General features: G+C 62.4%; 9 protein-coding genes across 9 annotated transcripts in view; 6 read left to right on the forward strand and 3 right to left on the reverse strand.

The window, feature by feature from the left end:
• Positions 1-3,035, forward strand: part of AMSG_12182 (uncharacterized protein) — a gene marked incomplete at both ends in the record, with an annotated part of 4,277 nt that extends 1,242 nt beyond the window's left edge. The window contains 2 exons of the mRNA XM_013899670.1: positions 78-1,716; positions 2,176-3,035. Coding sequence (XP_013755124.1) covers positions 78-1,716; positions 2,176-3,035 — 2,499 coding nt within the window. The remainder of the gene's footprint in view (positions 1-77; positions 1,717-2,175) is intronic.
• Positions 3,036-3,046: 11 nt separating this feature from the next.
• AMSG_08580 (uncharacterized protein) lies at positions 3,047-4,679 on the reverse strand. Its single transcript, XM_013899568.1, has one exon. It carries the CDS (start codon positions 4,496-4,498, stop codon positions 3,062-3,064), a length of 1,437 nt encoding a protein of 478 aa, XP_013755022.1. The 5' UTR covers positions 4,499-4,679; the 3' UTR covers positions 3,047-3,061.
• Positions 4,680-5,553: 874 nt separating this feature from the next.
• AMSG_08581 (uncharacterized protein) lies at positions 5,554-6,714 on the forward strand (the record flags this gene model as incomplete). The annotated part of the gene is made up of 2 exons (XM_013899569.1): positions 5,554-5,566; positions 5,807-6,714. 2 exons carry the CDS (start codon positions 5,554-5,556, stop codon positions 6,712-6,714), a joined length of 921 nt encoding a protein of 306 aa, XP_013755023.1.
• A 346-nt stretch (positions 6,715-7,060) lies between these two features.
• Positions 7,061-8,113, forward strand: AMSG_08582 (YfmJ protein; the record flags this gene model as incomplete). Its single annotated transcript, XM_013899570.1, has 1 exon — positions 7,061-8,113. The coding sequence occupies one exon, from the start codon at positions 7,061-7,063 to the stop codon at positions 8,111-8,113; it is 1,053 nt and encodes a 350-aa protein (XP_013755024.1).
• Positions 8,114-8,192: 79 nt separating this feature from the next.
• AMSG_08583 (uncharacterized protein) lies at positions 8,193-8,720 on the reverse strand (the record flags this gene model as incomplete). The annotated part of the gene is made up of 2 exons (XM_013899571.1): positions 8,193-8,442; positions 8,551-8,720. 2 exons carry the CDS (start codon positions 8,718-8,720, stop codon positions 8,193-8,195), a joined length of 420 nt encoding a protein of 139 aa, XP_013755025.1.
• A 1,480-nt stretch (positions 8,721-10,200) lies between these two features.
• AMSG_08584 (uncharacterized protein) lies at positions 10,201-12,705 on the forward strand (the record flags this gene model as incomplete). The annotated part of the gene is made up of 1 exon (XM_013899572.1): positions 10,201-12,705. One exon carries the CDS (start codon positions 10,201-10,203, stop codon positions 12,703-12,705), a length of 2,505 nt encoding a protein of 834 aa, XP_013755026.1.
• A 484-nt stretch (positions 12,706-13,189) lies between these two features.
• On the forward strand, positions 13,190-13,753 carry AMSG_08585 (Ras-1; the record flags this gene model as incomplete). Its single annotated transcript, XM_013899573.1, has 1 exon — positions 13,190-13,753. One exon carries the CDS (start codon positions 13,190-13,192, stop codon positions 13,751-13,753), a length of 564 nt encoding a protein of 187 aa, XP_013755027.1.
• An 857-nt stretch (positions 13,754-14,610) lies between these two features.
• On the forward strand, positions 14,611-15,505 carry AMSG_08586 (uncharacterized protein; the record flags this gene model as incomplete). The annotated part of the gene is made up of 2 exons (XM_013899574.1): positions 14,611-15,263; positions 15,322-15,505. The coding sequence occupies 2 exons, from the start codon at positions 14,611-14,613 to the stop codon at positions 15,341-15,343; spliced, it is 675 nt and encodes a 224-aa protein (XP_013755028.1). The 3' UTR covers positions 15,344-15,505.
• Positions 14,755-17,043, reverse strand: AMSG_08587 (uncharacterized protein; the record flags this gene model as incomplete). The annotated part of the gene is made up of 2 exons (XM_013899575.1): positions 14,755-16,421; positions 16,946-17,043. 2 exons carry the CDS (start codon positions 17,041-17,043, stop codon positions 15,374-15,376), a joined length of 1,146 nt encoding a protein of 381 aa, XP_013755029.1. The 3' UTR covers positions 14,755-15,373.
• Between the last annotated feature and the right edge of the window lie 1,770 nt (positions 17,044-18,813).

An 18,813-nucleotide genomic window follows, 5' to 3' on the forward strand; every position in this document is an offset into this window, starting at 1 on the left:
CCCCCCCCCCCCCCTCCACACCTCCCCCCCTCTCCCTCGATCTAGACCGGCTGTACTACGCAACGCTCAGACGAAAGCCCAAGGTCTCGTCGGGCATTCATTGGTTCTGTGTCGACTCGACGTTGGTGTACGAGCCGTTTATCGCCGACTTTGGCCCGCTGCATCTGGGCCATGTCTATCGGTTTTGCAAGCTGGTGCAGGGCAAGTTGGACGATCCGTCGCTGGCGGGCGTCAAGCTCGTCCACTACTCATCGAGCAACCAGCACAAGCGGTCGAACGCGGTGCATCTCATGGGCTGCTTTGGTGTCGCCGCCCTGGGATGGAAGGCTGCCGATGCTGTGGCCGCCTTTGCCAACGTCTACCCGCCGCTGCTCCCGTTCCGCGACGCGTCGTACGGCCCGTCGACGTACAACCTCATCCACGACGAGGTCTGGCGAGGGCTGTATCGCGGCATGCAGTACGGGTGGTTCTCGCTCGACTCCTTTGACGTCGAGTCGTACGACAAGTACCAGCGCGTGGAGGGCGGCGACATGAACTGGATCGTGCCGAACCGCTTCCTGGCCTTTTCAGGCCCGCACGCGGCTAACACCTACGACCACGGCTACCGGCTTCTCACCCCCGAAGACTACATTCCGTACTTCAAGGCCAACGGCATCGACACCATCGTTCGCTTCAACAAGGCTGTGTACGACAAGTCCCGCTTCGAGTCGCGCGGCTTCAAGTTTGTCGACCTCTACTACATCGACGGTGGCTTGCCGACCGACGCCATCATCGACGCCTTTATGGCCGCCTGTGAGGCCTCGCCGTCCGCCGTCGCGGTCCACTGCAAGGCCGGCCTCGGCCGCACAGGCTCGCTCCTCTCGTTGTACATGATGAAGCACTACGGCCTGACTGCCTCAGAGTGCCTCGGCTGGCTCCGCCTCTGCCGCCCGGGCTCTGTCATCGGCCCGCAGCAGCACTACCTCCACGACATGGAGGCGCTCATGCACTCGGAGGGTGCCGACTACCGTGCCCGCCACAACATCGCCTCTGCCGCCGCAGAAGCCGTCGCAGACGCAAAGCTGGAGACTGCCCCGGTCTTTGAGGAGGCCCGCGCCGCTGCCGCCGCCGCCCGCTCCGCCTCGTCGTCATCTCGCTCGCGCTCCTCGCGCTCCTCGCGCTCCTCGTCCTCGTCCTCCCGCGCGGCCGCCGCCGCCCCGTCCACCCCGCCGCGTGCCGCCCATCCGGACGCCATGCCCGACACCCGCTCGCCGTCGGGCAAGATCCTCTCGCCCGGCGTCGGCTATGACACCGACCACAACACCACCTACTCGGTCCGCGACGTTGGCATGGGCTCGCCGCTCACCCGCATCCGCGACTCGCCCGGCGCCTCGCGCCGCTCCTCGCCCTCATCGCCGCTCCGATCCTCGACAGTGTCATCCCACGCACGCTCCTCGCCGTCCACCTCCTCGACCTCCTCTACCACCGCCGCTCCCTTTGTCTACCGCACCTCGCGCGGCAAGGTCTACTCGAACGCGCCGTCGTCACCGCTCTCGCCGCTCTCCTCGCCGGCCACCTCGCCGCTCCGTACTGCCTCGATCACCTCGCCGCTCCGCTCGACTGCCTCGTCCACTCGCTCCTCCCGCTCCTCGCGCGAGTACATGGGCTCGCGCTCAGCCTACGACTACTCGTCGCCGCGCTCATCGACCTCCACCTCCACCACCTCGCCCTCCATCCGTCGCGCACGCACCTCGGCCACCTCTCCCTATCGCTCCACCACCACCTCTACCTCGTCCCGTCTCTCCTCACCCTCCAAGTCGACCTCGTCCTCGACCTATCGTCGCCGGTAGCGAACCACCACCGTCCGTCCACCCTCTCTATCGCTCCGTCATCCAACACGACTTGAAAGAACCGTATCACTTGCATCGCCCCCCCCCCCCCCCCCCCTTGCCTCAGCCCCACCCACCACCACCCCACCACCCCACCACCCCACCACCACCATGTCCCTCCCTCCCCGCCTCACCTCCCTCCTCCTCACTGGTGCAGTGGTGGCCACAGCCGGTGCCCTCGCCTACGCTTACTGCGAACTCCTCGCCCCCTCACCGCCACCTCGTCGCCGGCGACAAACGACGACGACGACGACGACGACGGCCGCCACCACCACCACCGACACAGCTATACTTGATGATGCCACAGTCACGGGCCATGTCAGCCGGAATGAGTTTGATGCTGCTACTGCCTTTATGTCGTGTGCTGCTGCTGCCGAGATCGAGGTCGATTCGCAGACACAGCTCGAGCTGTACGCCCTGTACAAGCAGGTCCATGTCGGTGATTGTCATGCCCCTGCTCCGTCGATGCTCTCGTTTACGGCCCGAGCAAAGTGGGATGCGTGGAACAGTCTCTCGGGCATGTCCGCCACAAACGCCATGGCTCTCTACGTGGCCATCGTCGACAAGCTCGCCGGCACCACCTGGCGCGAGCTCTCGGCAGACGACATCGCTGCTGCGGGCAAGGCCGAGGCCAAGAGCCAGGCCATGGGCCCGCGTGTCTCCACCATGGCTCGCGACGAGGATGACGACGATGCTGAGGATGTCAAAGTCTCGGCAATTGCTGCGGCGGCGCGTGCCGATCATGACGACGCGCTGGCCGCGCCGGCAGGGCCGAGCGCTACCGCCGCCGCCGCCGGACAGGGCGAGCCGGGAAAGACCGGTAGCATGTCCGCCATGCGCCTGCTCGTCGCCAAGGCCAAGGAGGAGGGCGCGTTGAACGCACTCGATGGCACAGGTATCGCCCCGCTGCACGCTGCGTGCGACATGGAGAACCTCGACCTGGTCTCTGCCCTCATCGAGGCCGGCGCCGACGTCAACATCTGCGACTCGGATGGCTCGACTCCACTGCACTATGCCGTCGTTCTCGACAACGTCGCCCTGGCCAAGCTCCTCCTTGCCGCCGGCGCCGCAGCCTCGCTTGCGGTTGCCGACGATGATGGCCTTCCCGCCGACAACGTCTCCTCGGACGAGATGGCGGTCGCCCTGGCTGCTGCGGCCGCCGAGTAAAGGCTCGCGACGATGATAATGTAGGTTTACAGAGTCTGCGGTGCCGGAGCCTTTTGAAGCGCCGTCCGGTGGATGTGCTCCCACACCGTGGTGCCCGATGCAACGTCAAAGCTGAGCAGAGCCGAGGTCCGGCATCCAAAGCCCTGGTCCTCGGAAGACGCAGCGCGCGGAACACGCCAGTTCTCATAAACCACCAGCCACGCGTCGTAGCACCGACAAGCGCGGCGGACGGCAATCGACCGGAGCTGGATGTCGATGGGTGCGGCGGCAGCCTGCCCGTACTCGTCGAGAACGAGCTTTGTCAGCTGCGACTTGGAGTACGCCGCCCCGTTGGGCCGCACGATGACAAAGGCGTCGACCATGCGTGAGGTTAAGTACTCGATGTTCTCGGGCGACTTGGGAATCTCGCCGTTGGCCCACGCCGTGAAGAACCGGTGCATACTATCGACCTCGGTGAGTGTGTCGAGCGCGCCCACCGGCCGCCCCTCCCACAGCATGCCGTCGCCGTCGTCGTAGACCGGGACAAACTGCGCAGCCTTGAGCGCAGCCTGGGTCGCATCCGACGCCAACGCATGCGGGAGCGTCACTGTGATCATCCGCGTACGATCGATCGACGAGCCGCTGCGGAGCTCGTCACGGAGCGCGCCCACCAGCGCCGTCCCTACCCCGTTCCGCCGCTCAGACTCGACAACAACCCACGCCGAGACGGCAAACAGATCAAAGAGTCGGTTCCCGTGCAGCGCGCCCAGCAGTTTGTCGCCGCGCCGCGCCGTGACCAGAATAGCCGGCCCGGTCCCGGGCGGCGCGCCCGGCGGATACCCGAGCGTCTCCCACACACCGATGTTGTGCGCCTGCAGCCCGTCGGCGACCGCCGCAGCCGCAGCTTCATCCGGCGGCGACTGGAGCTCAAAGGTCACATCGTCGCCCAGCACCTCGGCCGCAGACGCCTCGGGCGGCGGAGACGCCTCGAGATCCTTTTCCAGCCACACGTTGCTTGCCGAGGCCGGCCACCCGGTTTGGGCGTGGCACCTCCGATAGCCGAGCCGCTCGTAGAAGGCTGGCGCTTGGTACGAGAGCGAGACCAGCGAGATCTTGGAGCCACCAGCGTCGACCACTGCACGCTCAAAGGCGTTGACCAGGAGCGTTCCCACGCCACGACCGCGGAGGTCATCGTCGACATAGAGGACATCAATCTTGGCTTTGCCAGAGACCTCGTCGAGGTAGCCTGTGAGGCCAGCGAGCGTGATGGAGTTCCGAAGGACAAAGACACCAAAGTGAGTCTTCTTGGACTTGTTCGTCGTCACGTAAGCAGCAACACCAGACGCACCACTGGCGAGCTCTCCTCGGACTTGAGCAACGAGCTCGGCAGATGGCCCTTTTTCCACAGATAGCAAAAAACGAGGTGTGCCAGAAAAAAGCTCCGCTCGGCCAAGTTCCGAAGGCCGGGGCTGGGACGCTGCCATGAGGAGGTACTAAAGACGACCTGTACTTCCTCCGCGACAAACCAAGGTCACCTTGTTGACCACCACTTGCTTCTTCTTGTATGTACACAAAGAGAAAACTCTGTCTCTTGCTCTGCCTCCCTACTCTCCCTCTGCCTCTGCCTCTCTCTCCCCCCTCTGCCTCCCGTCCGAACACCACCGCGACGAGTGGCCGCCTTGCCACTGCCATTCCGCCAAAACTTTGACACGCTTCCATTCCCACTGTCACTCATGGCTCGTCCACAGCATGACTCGTTGGCTCGAGTCACGCCAATGTTGCCGGAACTGCTACGACTCGCTTACGCTCGCAGGAGGCGGAGCAAAGCCAAGTGAGCCGGCTGGCTCCCTACTTTGCTGAGAGCTCCGATGGCGTCGACCCACCTACCTCTTTGATGACGATGCCGCCGACGACGACAGTGATGATGACGACGACCACGACGACGGCTGCTCTTTGGGCGCCCAAATCTTGACGTGATTTTGGCTCGACGCGAGCACGCGGCTGCAGATCATCCACACGCGGGTGACCTTCCCACCCGCACGATGTGCTGGCATAGAGGGACAGACGGTCGAGCCAGTCGAGCGACCGCTCGGCCGGCAACTGAGAGTGGTGCACTCCCTCTGCTGTGCCAAACCAGTGCCAGTGCCCCTCAATAGCGTCAACGCAAAGTCCGAGACCAGGTGATCATGTGCGGCCCTGGGGTGAAAGGGTGCAGGTCAAGGCGCCGCGTGTTCTAGGCCACGGGGACGCTCTGCTTGGGTAGACGTAATGTGCTTGATAATGAGAGGAGGCGCCGAAATGGTCATGGCCTGGGAATGGTGGGAAGACGCGCTGTGGATGTATGGATATCGGGGGCTGCGCGTGCTGTAAAAATACGACGCTATTCACGACCGAGATCCGGAACACGACGCCGTCCTCATGTCTCTGCAGGCTGAGAAGGACGAGCGCCAACAGAGCTCGAATGTATGACTGTAGTTCGACAACAGCTAGCTGTTGCACTCTCGACCCTTGGGCATCATGGTCGATTCTTTGGCCACACATGCTGAGCGCAGGTAGAGCTGGGGCGTGTTGTTTTTTCTTGCCGACATTATCAGGTCTTGTCACCCCAGCTCGTGTCGAGTACCCACAAGCCAATGCACTCACACCATGCATCTGTACTCGGCAATGATTGGAACAAGTTAGGAAGGACGACGCGTAGCCATGGTCGCCATAGTCGTCGTCTGCCGCCAATACGTGCTGTCGAGGCAACACCCGTCTCCTGCCGGCGAGGCCGATGGCGGCCGCGGTGAAAGAGCGATCGCTGGCAGAGCTGTGGCTGGCAACAGACGGTGTGGCGGTCGCCAATCTGGTGGTCAAGAATCCGGGCGTAGCTGCGGCGCTGCTCCCATCGACCAGCAAAGCCCGCGATGAGGTCAACGACGGCGACGATGACGACGTCTCGGACGAGGTGTTGCACAAGCTCATCGCCAAGATCCGGCGTGACAAGCATCGGACATTGAGCCATGGCCGTGAGGTGAGCGCGAGCGAGCGCGAGGCCCGCGAGGAAACGCTTGTTGCTGTTCTTGTCGCGCTCGGGCAGCTACTGCCCCAGATCGGATACTGCCAAGGCATGAACATGGTTGCCGGCTACGCGCTGGCCATGCACAACTTTGACGCCGAGCGCGGGCTGTGGACAACATGGGCCGTTCTCCGTCGCGGCGGCGGCTTGTACGCACCGGGCATGCCAGGCTTTGACGCCGGCATGGCCTGGCTCGCCACGGCCATTCCCACGGTTCTCCCGGCGGTTGCCGCTGCCATGGCTGCCGCTGACGTCGTCCCACTCATGTTCGCCTCGGCCTGGCTCCACACGCTCATGTCGCACGACTCGCTGCCGGCGCATGTGACTCGCGCGACATGGACGGCCATGGCAAGCGCCGAGCTGCCGCCGCAAGCTTGTGCAGCTGCGGGGGCTACCGGCAGCCGTCCGCACGTTGTGGTTGTCCTTGCGGCCGCTCTCGCGCTCCTCGCCTGCCTCGAGCCTGCGCTTGGACCTGCTGCTGTCGATACCATGGCCTTTCTCTCGGTCTTTCGCGACGATGAGCTCATCAAGACCATGGTTGAGCCGGCCGCCTTTGCCCGCGCCTTTGCTCCAGCCGTCGACTTTCTCTTTGCCGATCAGGCCGCACTGACACAGCTGATTTCGGCCTTTGCCGCGCCCTGACCTCGCCTGCTACCAGCCAACGTGATCTGCGACCGCAGACCACTCCGAACTCGGCCTCTATCGCCATCATTTCCAGCCAGGATGACATGCACGTGACCTTGCACCGCCGCCCGCTACCCACTCCTCGACTGTCCAAAGAGTGCACAAAGATGACACACTTTTTATACTCAGCTGACGTGATCCCGAGTCAATTGACCAATGAGCGGGAGTTCGCGGTCAAACGTGCGGAGGTCGCTGTCCGTTTTTCGAGCGACTCGGCCACATCAAAACCAAGGCGAGTTTGTTCGTAGTCGGCGCCCGCACACACCAGCACAAATCTCACTTGGCACAACACATCAAGTACATCATGTCTGCTGAAGCAACTGGACCGAACAAGGCTGTGCATGTCATCTCCCGGCCCGAGGGTATGGTGAGTGTTGATAACTTTGCTGTGGTGGAGGTCGACGAGCCGACGGCACCGACGGCAGAGGCACCTGTTCAGCTCAAGCTGGAGCATGTCTCGGTCGATCCGTACATGCGTGGTCGCATGCGCGATGCCAAGTCGTACATTCCGCCGTTTGCTCTCGGCGAGCCGGGTGCTGGTGGCGTCGTCGCTCGCGTCGTTGCTGTTGCCGACGATGGCGAGACGGCCGGCCTTGCCGCAGGTGATCTGGTCGTCGGCATGCTCCCGTGGGTCCTCCGCCAGAACGCCCGTCCCGACGGCCTGACAAAGGTTGATGAGGCCGTCCTCGGCGGCGCGTCCAGCTCGCTCCTCCTCGGCGTCCTCGGCCTCACGGGCCTCACTGCTCTGCTGCCCATCGAGAAGTTCTCGCAGCCCGAGGCTGGCAAGGTCGCCTTTGTCTCGGGCGCTGCCGGCGCTGTCGGCTCGGTCGCCGGTGCCGTGCTCAAGGCCAAGGGCTGCACCGTCTACGGCTCCGCCGGCTCGGACGAGAAGTGTGCTATCGCCCAGGCCGACTGCGGCTTTGACGCCGTCTTCAACTACAAGACCGTCGGCTCGCCCGGCGAGGGCCTTGACTCGGTCCTCGACGGCAAGGCCATCGACATCTACTACGACAACGTCGGCGGCGAGATGCTCGACGCGGTCCTGGCTCGCATGGCGCCGAACGGCGTCATCATCTGCTGCGGTGCCATTTCTCAGTACAACAAGAAGCCCGAGGAGCTGTACGGCCTCAAGAACTACTTCAACATCATCGGCCGCTCGCTCAGCGTCCACGGCTTTATCGTCACCAACTGGGCCAACGAGTTCCCCGCCGCCATCGGCCGCCTTGCTGGCATGCTCCAGGCCGGCCAAATCCCGGTCAAGGAGACCGTCCGCGAGGGCTTTGAATCGGTTCCGGCCGCCTTTGTCGACCTGTTCAAGGGCGCCAACGTCGGCAAGATGATTGTCTCCAAGCTGTAGCCGGCCGCGTCCCCACGCATTACACCGCACATTTCTCTTTCCCAACTACAAAGAGTGTCTCCTCCTGCGCTGCGCTCACTCACACCCGGGGCTCGTTTGCCGGCAGTGCCGCCAGCGGCATCTGGAACAGCAGCGGACTCGCACCGTTGACGCCGTGGCCCAGACCCTGGTCCTGACCCTGATCTTGCATCTGCACCTGCATCTGCATCTGCATCTGCATCTGGAGCTGGTGCTGGAGCTGGTGCAGCATCTCTTCCGACAGCTCCTGTCCTCCATGCGAGTGTCCGCCGCCACCGCCGCCGACGTGACCGCGGCCGCCGTGTCCATGACTGTGGCCGTGATCGCGCCCGTGGCTGTGGCCATGTGAGTGGCCGTGATCATGCCCGCAGCCAGAGCCGTTGTGCCCGCCGCCTCCGCGGCCTCCCCCGAGCAGCGACTGGGCAGCGACGACGATGCCACCGATGTAGACCATGGGAATGTAGACCGCGAGCAGCTGGTCATACGACGAGTACAGATAGCGGCAGGCAGGAAGGGTATGATGGGCGAGATGGGCTTCGACGTAGTGGCCGATGATACCAGCGAGAAGGATGACCAAAGCCAGCGCCATGAACAGCGGCTTTCTGAGCAAAGGAAGCAAACCACGAGAACAAGAAGATGGACCGTTCTTCACCATCATCATCATCATTGATGGGAAGATGACCATGCCACCAGCCACCAACATCATCATCGAGGAAAGGGTGAATGACCACCATGTCAGAGTGGTGCCACAACCACCTGCCGACCTCATGCCCGTCAGCCCAGCCCAGCCACATACACACACAAAACAGACTCGAAGTACACTCGCTCGCTTGGGTAGCCCTATCTGTGGAAGACTCGGACCCACTACTCTCGCCTCGGCCATCTCGTCCCTGCGTGCAGTGTACCGAGTTGCCCTCCCGCTCTCCGCTCCCCGCTCCCTGCTCCCTGCCCTGCTCCAGCCTCGGCCCCACTCTTGATGCGCTCGTCCACCGTCCACCACCAAACTCGAGCCCATCCACTGCATCACACCGATCGTAGCATTTGCAGTATCAATCGAGAGGAAAGGGTGTGATCGATGTTGGTTGAGCACGGTAATGACGATGATGGCTGGTACCGTGTCGTATTGCGCCTTGTCCAGACCGTCGCGAGATGCGACGCATCATCATCACAAGGAAGGGTAAGCGAGGACGGGCTTGATCGATGTCGGTTGTGCAAGAATAAGCCTGCCGCCTGTAAGTATACCTGCCCCCTCACCTGCCCGACCTTTGCCGCTGCGTTGGTACCATGCCTCATCCCCCACCCACACACACATCGATCAACAACGTATATTTGGTCAACAACAAAACATGGCAAGATCAAGCCTAGCCATTGCCGCGGTAAGCCAACGCCAAGCAGCGGAGCAGCTCGATTGGGGGGCGTAGCAGCTCGATCGGGGCGTAGCAGCTCGATCGAGGAGGGAAAGACGCCTCTTTATCACGGCGTTGCCGCATTTGCGACACCCACGTGGGCGGCGAATTCACGTTGGTCATCCAACCCGTTTGCCAGAGAACCATGAGCGTGCCCATGGCCGGGCCGACCTTCTCCACCAAGCACACCACTCTGCCAGGCACAAATACAGTATGCAACAAGTTATTGTGGTGGGCATTGTGATTTGCCTCTTTCTGGGGCATACCCATGCCAATGCGCGTGTGGCTCACTTTGCCATGCCGTCATCTGTTCCTTCTGGTCCGTTGACAGCACCGCCGCCACCCAACAGTATCAGCCATAAGGTAGCTGGTGTTCGTAGTGATGGGCAAGAGTCGATCATGGTCTATCGCACGAGTGCTGGTCAAGTTCATATCGTCATATGTACCCATGCTACTCAATCATGCTCAAACGTTCGTGTTCCGGATGTTGAGGCCGTTTCGCCGTCGGCCGTCCAAGCTGTAGCCTTTTACAACTCGGGCAACTCAGTGGCCATGGTTGTCAAGGCCTCGCCGACTACCCTATTCTTCTGCTCACGGGACGGCGCTACGTGCACAAGCCGCCCCATCTCCGCCCCGTCGACCTTCGCAACTCCAAGTGCTAGCATGCATGCACGCCTCATCGATCACGGCCAGTTCATCACTTTGGGCGCCTCCGAGACGTTCAACTCCCCGTTCATGTTCCTCCGATGCGCTGCTGCTCCACCGCACGAGTGCGAGGCCCGGTTTGAGCTCAATGGCAACGTTACGTCGCTGCAATCCCTCGGTCAAAAGCATGCCCTCCACCCCACCGCCGATGGCGCCTTTGTTCTCTTTCCCGTCGAAAACAAGGGGGTGGTCACCGCCAAGGCCGTCCTCTGCTCGCCGCTCTACTCGTGCTCGGTCAACGAGATGACGTTCTCCGTCTCATCGCTGGCCACCACCACCACTGCGTATCATTCTGCTCGCAACCTGTACTTTGTCGGCGCTAGCTCTGGTGGTGTCCTTCGGCTTCTAGTCTGCAACGCATCCAGTCCGTGCTTCGCTCTCACTCTCGACACTGGTTCGTTTACCAGCTTCAACGGCATGCCGCTCCAGATCCACGTTTCGGCCGAGCTCGACGACGTCGTCATCCTTGCTCCGCACGACGTCACCTACGCCTCGGTCGCCGTCCGCGAGCTCATTGCCATCCACTGCAAGCTCGGTGATCTCCTCGACCGTGGCCTCTCCACCACAGATGCTTGCTCTATCGAGAACCTCTCGGCTGTGCTCCGCGACCCCTCCGCGACGCCGGTCGCCACCGTCTCCAATTCGCACTTTGATCGCGCTTTTGCCGCAGCTGCCGTCGCGCCCGTCGTCAGCATCTTCTCCAAGAACGCTGCTGAAGAGATCGTGTTGTGGACCATCGACCGCTCACCCTGCCCGCCGGGCCACGCCTCGACGCTGCTCGCATGCAACCCGTGCCCGGCCGGCACCTACCTTCCGACAGGAGGCCAGAAGTGTACTGTCTGTCCCGCCGGCACCTTTGCCTCGGACATCGCCTCGACCTCGTGCACACCATGTGCCGGTCCGGGCACATGCTATCCGGGCTCGACTGCTGACACCTCGCTCTCCCAGACCGCCATCGCGCCGCAGCGTGCCTCCTCGCTCCGCCGCAACGAGACCACCGCCTTTGAGCCCACCATCTTTGCCTTTGCCGAGTCCAACTTTCGCAATCCCGAGTACGTCAATGAGACCACGTTCGTCCTTGTCATCGTATGGGCTGTCATCGCGGGCATCGTCATCCTGGTCTTCTTTGTTTTTACCGTCGTCTCCTCCCGTACAAATATCGAAGACACATCGCATCCCTCGCTCATGGGCCGCGCCGTTGCCGCCCTCGCCGCATGTGACATCTTCTTCCGCGTCAGCGCAAAGACCGTCCCTGCTGCTGACGCCCCGAATGACGACGGCCTCAAGGCCCGTGCTCGTGCCACCGTCAAGGTCCTCATGCAGCACCGCTCACCGCTCGGCGGTGTCCTTGCCCTCGTCACTATGCTCGGCCTTGTTGTCGTCATCCTCGCTCTCTCGCTCAAGTTCTCCATGGATAACGCCACCATCACCCCGTCGCAGCGGCCGTCGGGCATTGCTCCGGGTGCCACCTTTACCCTCCCGCGCATCCGCGTCACCGTCGACGTCTACGGCGTCGATACTGAGCGCAACTGCATCGCCAACGACACCACGAGCTGTGCGTCCAACATCGCCGTCACCGCCGCCAACGTCGCTGCTGCAGAGTCCACCTCATCCTCCTGCTCCGTCCCGCAGCAGTCTATTTGCCGCGTCTCGTGGCTCTGTGAGGCCTGCACCCTCGTCGAGACCCCGCAGGTTAACGTCGATCTCGGCTCCGCTGTCCCATTTGTCCGCAACACCCTCGTTGCTGTCGAGCTCGCCCGCTCCGACCTCGCCTTTGGCGTCGAGGGCGGCTCATCGCGCGTCGAGTTCTTCCTTGCGCCCTCGACTGCCAACCGCGTCTTCCAGAAGTCACCGCCGGCCCCACCGGCCTCCATTCTCTCCTTTGTCGGCTACGCCATGCAGACCGTCGACTATCGCGCGTCCGAGTCGAACCCGTCGCGGACCCTCGGCTATGGCGTGACCGAGGGCCGGCTCGAGCTCCGCGGCTCCGAGGTCAACGAGGACAACATCGTCTTTGTTCCATCGCCTGGCGCTACCGCCATCACTGTCCGCATCCTCCCGGCCTCCTTCCATACGATCACCGAAGTCCGACAGGTTCAATCGTTCCTTGCATTTGCTGGTGTAGTCGGTGGCGCCGCCTCGGCTCTTCTTGGCATCGGCACCCTTGTCGTCAAGTCCATCGAGCGCTTCCGCTCCTGGCGTAAGCGCTCGTCCAAGGACGAACCCGGCTCCAGGCTCTCTACCGACGACTCGGACGACTACACGCTCCTCTCGTCCTCGGCCTCGCTCTCGGACTCAGACTCGCCGGCCTCGGCCCACCCGCTCAAGTCGTCCAGCCCTGCCGCCAAGCCATCGTCGCCTGCCGCCAAGCCACCCGCTTCCAAGGCTTCTTCCAAGACCGCAACACCGACCTCCAAGGCCAAGGCCAAGGCCAAGGCCAAGAGCAGCAAGTCCAAGTTGTAGCGCCCGATCGGAGTGGCCTCGGTCTCTGTCTCTGGGCGCCAACGACTTGTTGGGAGCCTTACCTCCCCCTCAAAATGCCCGATCCAGATGCATATCACATGTCCCACGCGCCGATGGCCTCTACTTCCAAGTTACACACCTTTTACCGCTCTATACTTTCGACCCTTTTTCTCCCATCCGTGTCCTTGAAGCCACAGCTTGTTGATCCGCCCAGGCGCGTCGGTCAACTCCGTCCGCCCAAATCCCGTCCACGCCCAGCCCAAGCTCATACCGCCCCAAACACCTAGACATGTCGACTCACATCACGTCTCTGACCAACCACCGTCCCTCACGCTTACCCTGTAACGCTGCGAGTCTGTACCGACTCGGTGCGAGCATCTGTCGCCGCCACCTGGCCCATCGCGCATCACCTCACCTCACCGCTACAGCTCGCCACACCCCGCACCCAAGCACAGATCTCATCATCCTGCTCATCCGCCCTCACATGGCCGAATTGCGCGAGTACAAGCTCATGCTGCTAGGCGACGGCGGTGTTGGCAAGTCGAGCCTCATCGTTCGATACACCCACAAGATGTTTGTTGAAGAGCTCGATCCGACTATCGAGGACAGCTATCGCAAGTCCGTGATCATCGACGATGAGGCAGGCCTCATCGACGTGCTTGACACAGCACCCCAAGAGCACCTGAGCGCAAGGAACGATCGCCCTCTCCGCCTGCACCAAGGCTTTCTCCTTCTCTACGATATCACTAGGCGCAGGTCGTTCGAGGAGCTGGCCAGCATCCGCGCCAACGTTCAAAGAGCCAGGAGCGAGCCGCACTTTCCTCTCGTCATTGTCGGTACAAAGTGCGATCTTGACGAGCTCCGAGTCGTCGACGCTGCCGAAGCCGCCACACTTGCGGAAGAGTGGGGCGCCGGGTTCATCGAGACCTCGTCCAAGTCTGGCGTCAACGTTGATCTTGCCTTTGCGGAAGCCGTCCGCGCCATCCGCAACACCGACAGCCTCAAAGCTGGACAGTCCAAGAAGAGCAGCAAGTGCTTAACCATGTAACGCACCTGTGACCATCATCACAGCGTACACGCCCTGGCTCTCGTGACTCCCATCCGCTAGCTCGCGCACAACCTCGACACCGCCGCAGGCGTCGATACGGCCGAATCTCTCAGCGTTCAGCTCATCGAGACCACCACAAAGTCCAACTACAGTCTTGATCTCGTCTTGCTCAAACCGATCCACTCCATCTGGAAAGCAGACGCACCCGCCAATGCCGGTCAATCTACGCGGATGGGGTGCCGACTTGATCTCACTCCCGTTCCCTCCGATCGCACCACAGGCCAATCCCAACACACTTCCTCCCCCACAATCCCAGTTGCATCACATGTCAGATGTGCTAAATGATCCCTTTTCCGGCCTTCATCGCCTGCGCCGACCAACTCGAGTCGACTCGGCTCAACCCGACCGAGTTTGGCGCGAAGCCGGGCGCGACGACTCGACGCCAGACACGTCACCACCCACCCCACAAGCAACTCAGACACAACCTGGCTCATACTCGGCCCCACGCTAGTACTACTACATTTCTAGAGTCTGACAAAGTCTCGAGTCTCTCGTAGCAATCTGTGCCTCACGAGTGGAGCAAGATGCGCGCCGGCGTGTGGGCGGCGTGCCTTGCGGGCCTTGCGGCAGTTTCGGGCACTTTGATACTGATTCTATTTTCGACCACAAATCTCTGGCAACCCGCACCGAGTCACTGGACGCATCCATCGGCGCTGCTCTTTGCTCTTTTGGTGGCTCTGGCGGCAATGGCTTCCACTTTGGCCATCGGATGCGGTCTCCGCGCCGCTTGCACAGAGCCAGGGAGCCCCGCACCGTCCGCGTACTCTCTGGGCGGAGCATCATCATCGACGAGGGCCATGTCGCGAGCCGAGGAGCTTCAGCCGCTGACTCCACCGCGCGATGCGTATGTCTCGCGCCAGCACCCTACACTATCGACTGCGTCGCCCGCCTTAGTGCGAGCCCTTGATTTCGGCGCGCCTGCTACTGCCTACAGCGGGCTCGAAGGAATGTCGGCGTTTACCCATGCACCTGCCGCGGCGCCGGCCACCCCGGTCGACGTTGGCAAGCACGGCTGCGGCAATGCGAACAGCGAGCGGATGCCAGTCGAAGAGGTGGTGGTCAATCTGGGGCCGATCGATCTTGCCCCGTCGTCGTCGTCGTCGCAGCTGACCGAAGACGGACTGGATGACTGGCCGGCGTCCGGCAGCGCGAGCTCCGAGTCTCCTCAGTCGGTGCTTCCGGATCCAAGCACCCCGCCTGTCCACCGCCTTGCCGCGCTGGCCTCGCGTTCGGATCCGTGGCTCCGCCCGCCGGTCACCGAGCTGACCACCAATCCGGGCGTGCTCGCCTCGCCGCTCGCCGCGCCTCGCCTCGACACGTCGGTCATGTGCGACGCTGATGACCTCTCGTGTGGGCTGGGTGACGAGTCGGCCTCGGACGCAAGCGACTGTTGTGATTCGTCGCCGGTGCCGGCTGGTGCGCCTGAGGACGCCACGCCGCTCAAAATCAAGTCACAGCCGCGGACGGCTCGATGGCGCAAGGCGGCGCGATCGCCGTTTGCAGCACAGCGCACGCCGCTCGGCGACGTAACCAACGGCTGAAGACCGAAATGATAAGCGCTCACAGCCGAGTCGAAGGCGGAACGTGGGCAGCGGCAACCCGGGCCACAGCGCGGCAAAACTCTCGTGTATGCAGAATGAACGACGACGCGTGGCCACCGACGCACCAGGTGATGGCCGACTCGGGGAGCATGAGGTGCTCGTGGAGGGCGATGCTCATTTCCGGGAGGACAAAGCCGTCGTGGACTGCCGACAGCGCCTCGATGCGGCCAGGCACTTGAGTGGCAATCGGGAGCGGGCGAACCGCGAGCGAGGCGTCCTCGCGGAGGTACGCCGCAAGCTTCGCCCGCGCCGTCTCGGCATCGGTCCCATCGTCGGCGCCAAGCTTGGCGTAGTCAACGGTGCGGCCCATGACCGTGGCCGGATCGGCAAAGACCCGCTCGGGTGAGACTGGCGCAAAGCCGACAACTAACCCGGTCTCGTACGGCAGCGTGGTGGCCACGATGGACGACATGAGGCCGCCGTACGAGAGGCCGCCGACCACCAGGTTCGAAGCGCCGATGTCATTGCGGAGCCACTCGAGCATGGCCCGCTGCTCGTGGGCAATGACCGCGGCCTGCGCCATAAGGTCGGCCGCGCCTTCGAACCGCGCCGCGTTGCCGGTCTTGCGGTGTGCTGCCCGCCGCCGGCCGTACATGGGCGCCTCGATCATGACCGTCGCCACCCCGTGCTTGTGTGCCAGCGGGATGCCGACAGCTGTTGTCGGGCGAGAAAAGCCCTCGATGCCTGACGGTGGTGCGCCCACAAGCACTGCCTGCTTGCCAGCGAGAAACGCTCCCGGATCGTCGGTCACCACTCGGGCCATGGCTCTCTCCGATGCAGCGAGCATGGGCACGGCAGCGGCGAGCTCCGGCGACCAACCCGGTGAGGCAAAGGAGAAACCAGCAGCATACACTGTATCCTCGGCATCTTGACCGCCATAAACAACCTCCCATTCGCCATCATTCCAAGTAACCTCGACATCGAGCTCGCCACTCGTCCACACATCGGCTGGCGGATGAAGCATGCGGCGAGTGAGCGCGTCAACTGTCTCCAGCTCGCCCCATCCGCTCTCTGAGCAATTGAGGCCATCTGCATAGAACTTGGTACCGAGTTGATCGACAGCTCCAAGTGCCCTTCCAAACACATCTGCAATGACTCCCACTCCACTTCTCGGCTCAGAAATGGCCTTCTTCCCCAATGCCCGCGTTGCACTCGCCAGCCTCCCGAGCACCACGTTCATCCGCAACTGTTAATTGGAGTCAATTGCCACAGCAACCGGCCGCACCCTGGGCTGGCCAACCGGCCAGCTGCCGCTTCTGCTCACAGCCACGAATCGCCACAGAGACTAAGATCAGAGACTCTTCGCCATGCTTCGGCCATGCGGCATGGTGAGGCGATGGCAGAGCTAGCTACCAAGATCGTTGGCGAGCCAAGTCACGGGGCACCAACGATCAACTCAACAACAGATAATTGATATCGTCACAATAGCAAGCACAATACACAACAGCAGCTCCATACATTCATCGACCGATGCCCTCACCCAGACCATCTCCGCCTTGCCTTCCTTGATCTCTGACCTCTACCCGGTGACCTCTGCCCCATCACCATGCCCAAACCCATGCCCATGCCCATGCCCATGCCCATGCCCATGCCCATGCCCATGCCCATGCCCATGCCCATCACCATCATCGTCACATGCCCATCACCATGCCCATGCCTATGCCCATCACCATGCCCATGCCCATGCCCATGCCCATCACCATCATCACCACCATCACCATCACCATCATCGTCACAACCACCATCACCATCATCGTCACAATCACCATCACCATCATCGTCACAACCACCATCACCATCATCGTCACAATCACCATCACCATCATCGTCACAACCACCATGCCCCCCCCTTCTCCCTTCAACATTTTCGACTACGTCAACGTGACGACATCCGATTCGCCACGCCACGCCACGCCACGGCAACCACTGGCACCAGACGACACCGGATGGCTGACTGGTACACTCAACTCAAGACGACAAGACAATGTTGAGCATGCAAGACAAAAGACATACGACAAGGACGATACTGGCAATGGTGGTGGCACTGGTGGTGGCAGCTTGCCTCTCGGGTCAGAGCTCGGGAAAGGTGCTTAGCCTCGAGACCGTGCCTCAGCCGCTGAGGGAGATGCAGTATGCTGTTCGTGGAGCTGTGGTTTCGCGTGCTTTGGAAATTAAGGCACAACTGGAGACGGATCCGGACTCGCTTGACTTTGATGAGCTGGTTTGGTGCAACATTGGCAATCCTCAGGCTGTGGGTCAAGAGCCCATCTCGTACTTTCGCTCTGTTCTCGCCCTGCTAGAGATGCCGTCGCTGGCAGACTCGGGCTTGTTTGCTGATGATGTGGTGGCGAGGGCAAAGACTCTACTGGCAAACTCGCGTGGAACCGGTGCGTACACTCATTCCAAGGGCATGGCTTACATCCGCAAGCGCGTCGCCGAGTTCATCACTCGTCGTGATGGTAATGTGCCGGCCGATCCCGAGTCCATCTTCCTCACCAACGGCGCGTCGCCGGCCATCCAGGCCGTCCTCGCCCACCTGATCGCCTCGCCTGCCGACGGCATCCTCGTCCCCATTCCCCAGTATCCGCTGTACTCGGGCGCCATCGTCGGCCTCGGCGGCTCGCTTCTCGGCTACCACCTCGACGAGTCCATCGGCTGGGGCCTCAACATGGACGAGCTTGAACGGGTCGTGGCCGAGGCCAAGACCAACGGCGTCATGCCCAAGGCGCTTGTGGTGATCAACCCCGGCAATCCGACTGGTCAGATCCTGACCCGCGACGAGATGGCTGCTCTGGTCGCGTTCTGCGGCGAGCACAACCTTGTGCTCCTCGCCGATGAGGTCTACCAGGTCAACGTGTACGAGCCTGAGCATCATCCGTGGTACTCGTTCAAGTCGGTTCTGGCGGCCGCGCCCGAGCCGCTGGCCTCGACCGTCGAGCTCTTCTCCTTCCACTCCATCTCCAAGGGGGTCATTGGCGAGTGCGGCCATCGCGGCGGGTACATGGAGGTTGTCAACGTCGCGCCCGAAGTCATGGCCCAGCTGTACAAGTTCCGCTCCATCTCGCTCTGCGCCAACACCGTTGGCCAGTTCCTTGTCGAACTGATGACCAACCCGCCGGTCGAGGGCGAGCCGTCGTACCCGCAGTACGCCGCCGAGACGAGCGCCATCTTCGACTCGCTCAAGCGGCGGGCGGCCCGGCTGACGTCGGCGCTCAACGCGCTGCCGGGCATCTCGGTTGCTCGCTCGCCAGGCGCCATGTATGCCTTCCCGCAGTTTACCCTCCCTGCAGCTGCCCTCGACGCCGCCGCCGACGCAGGTATGGTGCCGGACGTCTACTACGCCATGCGCCTCATCAACTCGACCGGCATTGTTGTCGTCCCCGGCTCGGGCTTCAAGGC

The sequence above is a fragment of the Thecamonas trahens genome (genome assembly GCF_000142905.1).
Source record: "Thecamonas trahens ATCC 50062 unplaced genomic scaffold supercont1.43, whole genome shotgun sequence".
In the NCBI taxonomy this organism is placed as follows: Eukaryota; order Apusomonadida; family Apusomonadidae; genus Thecamonas; species Thecamonas trahens.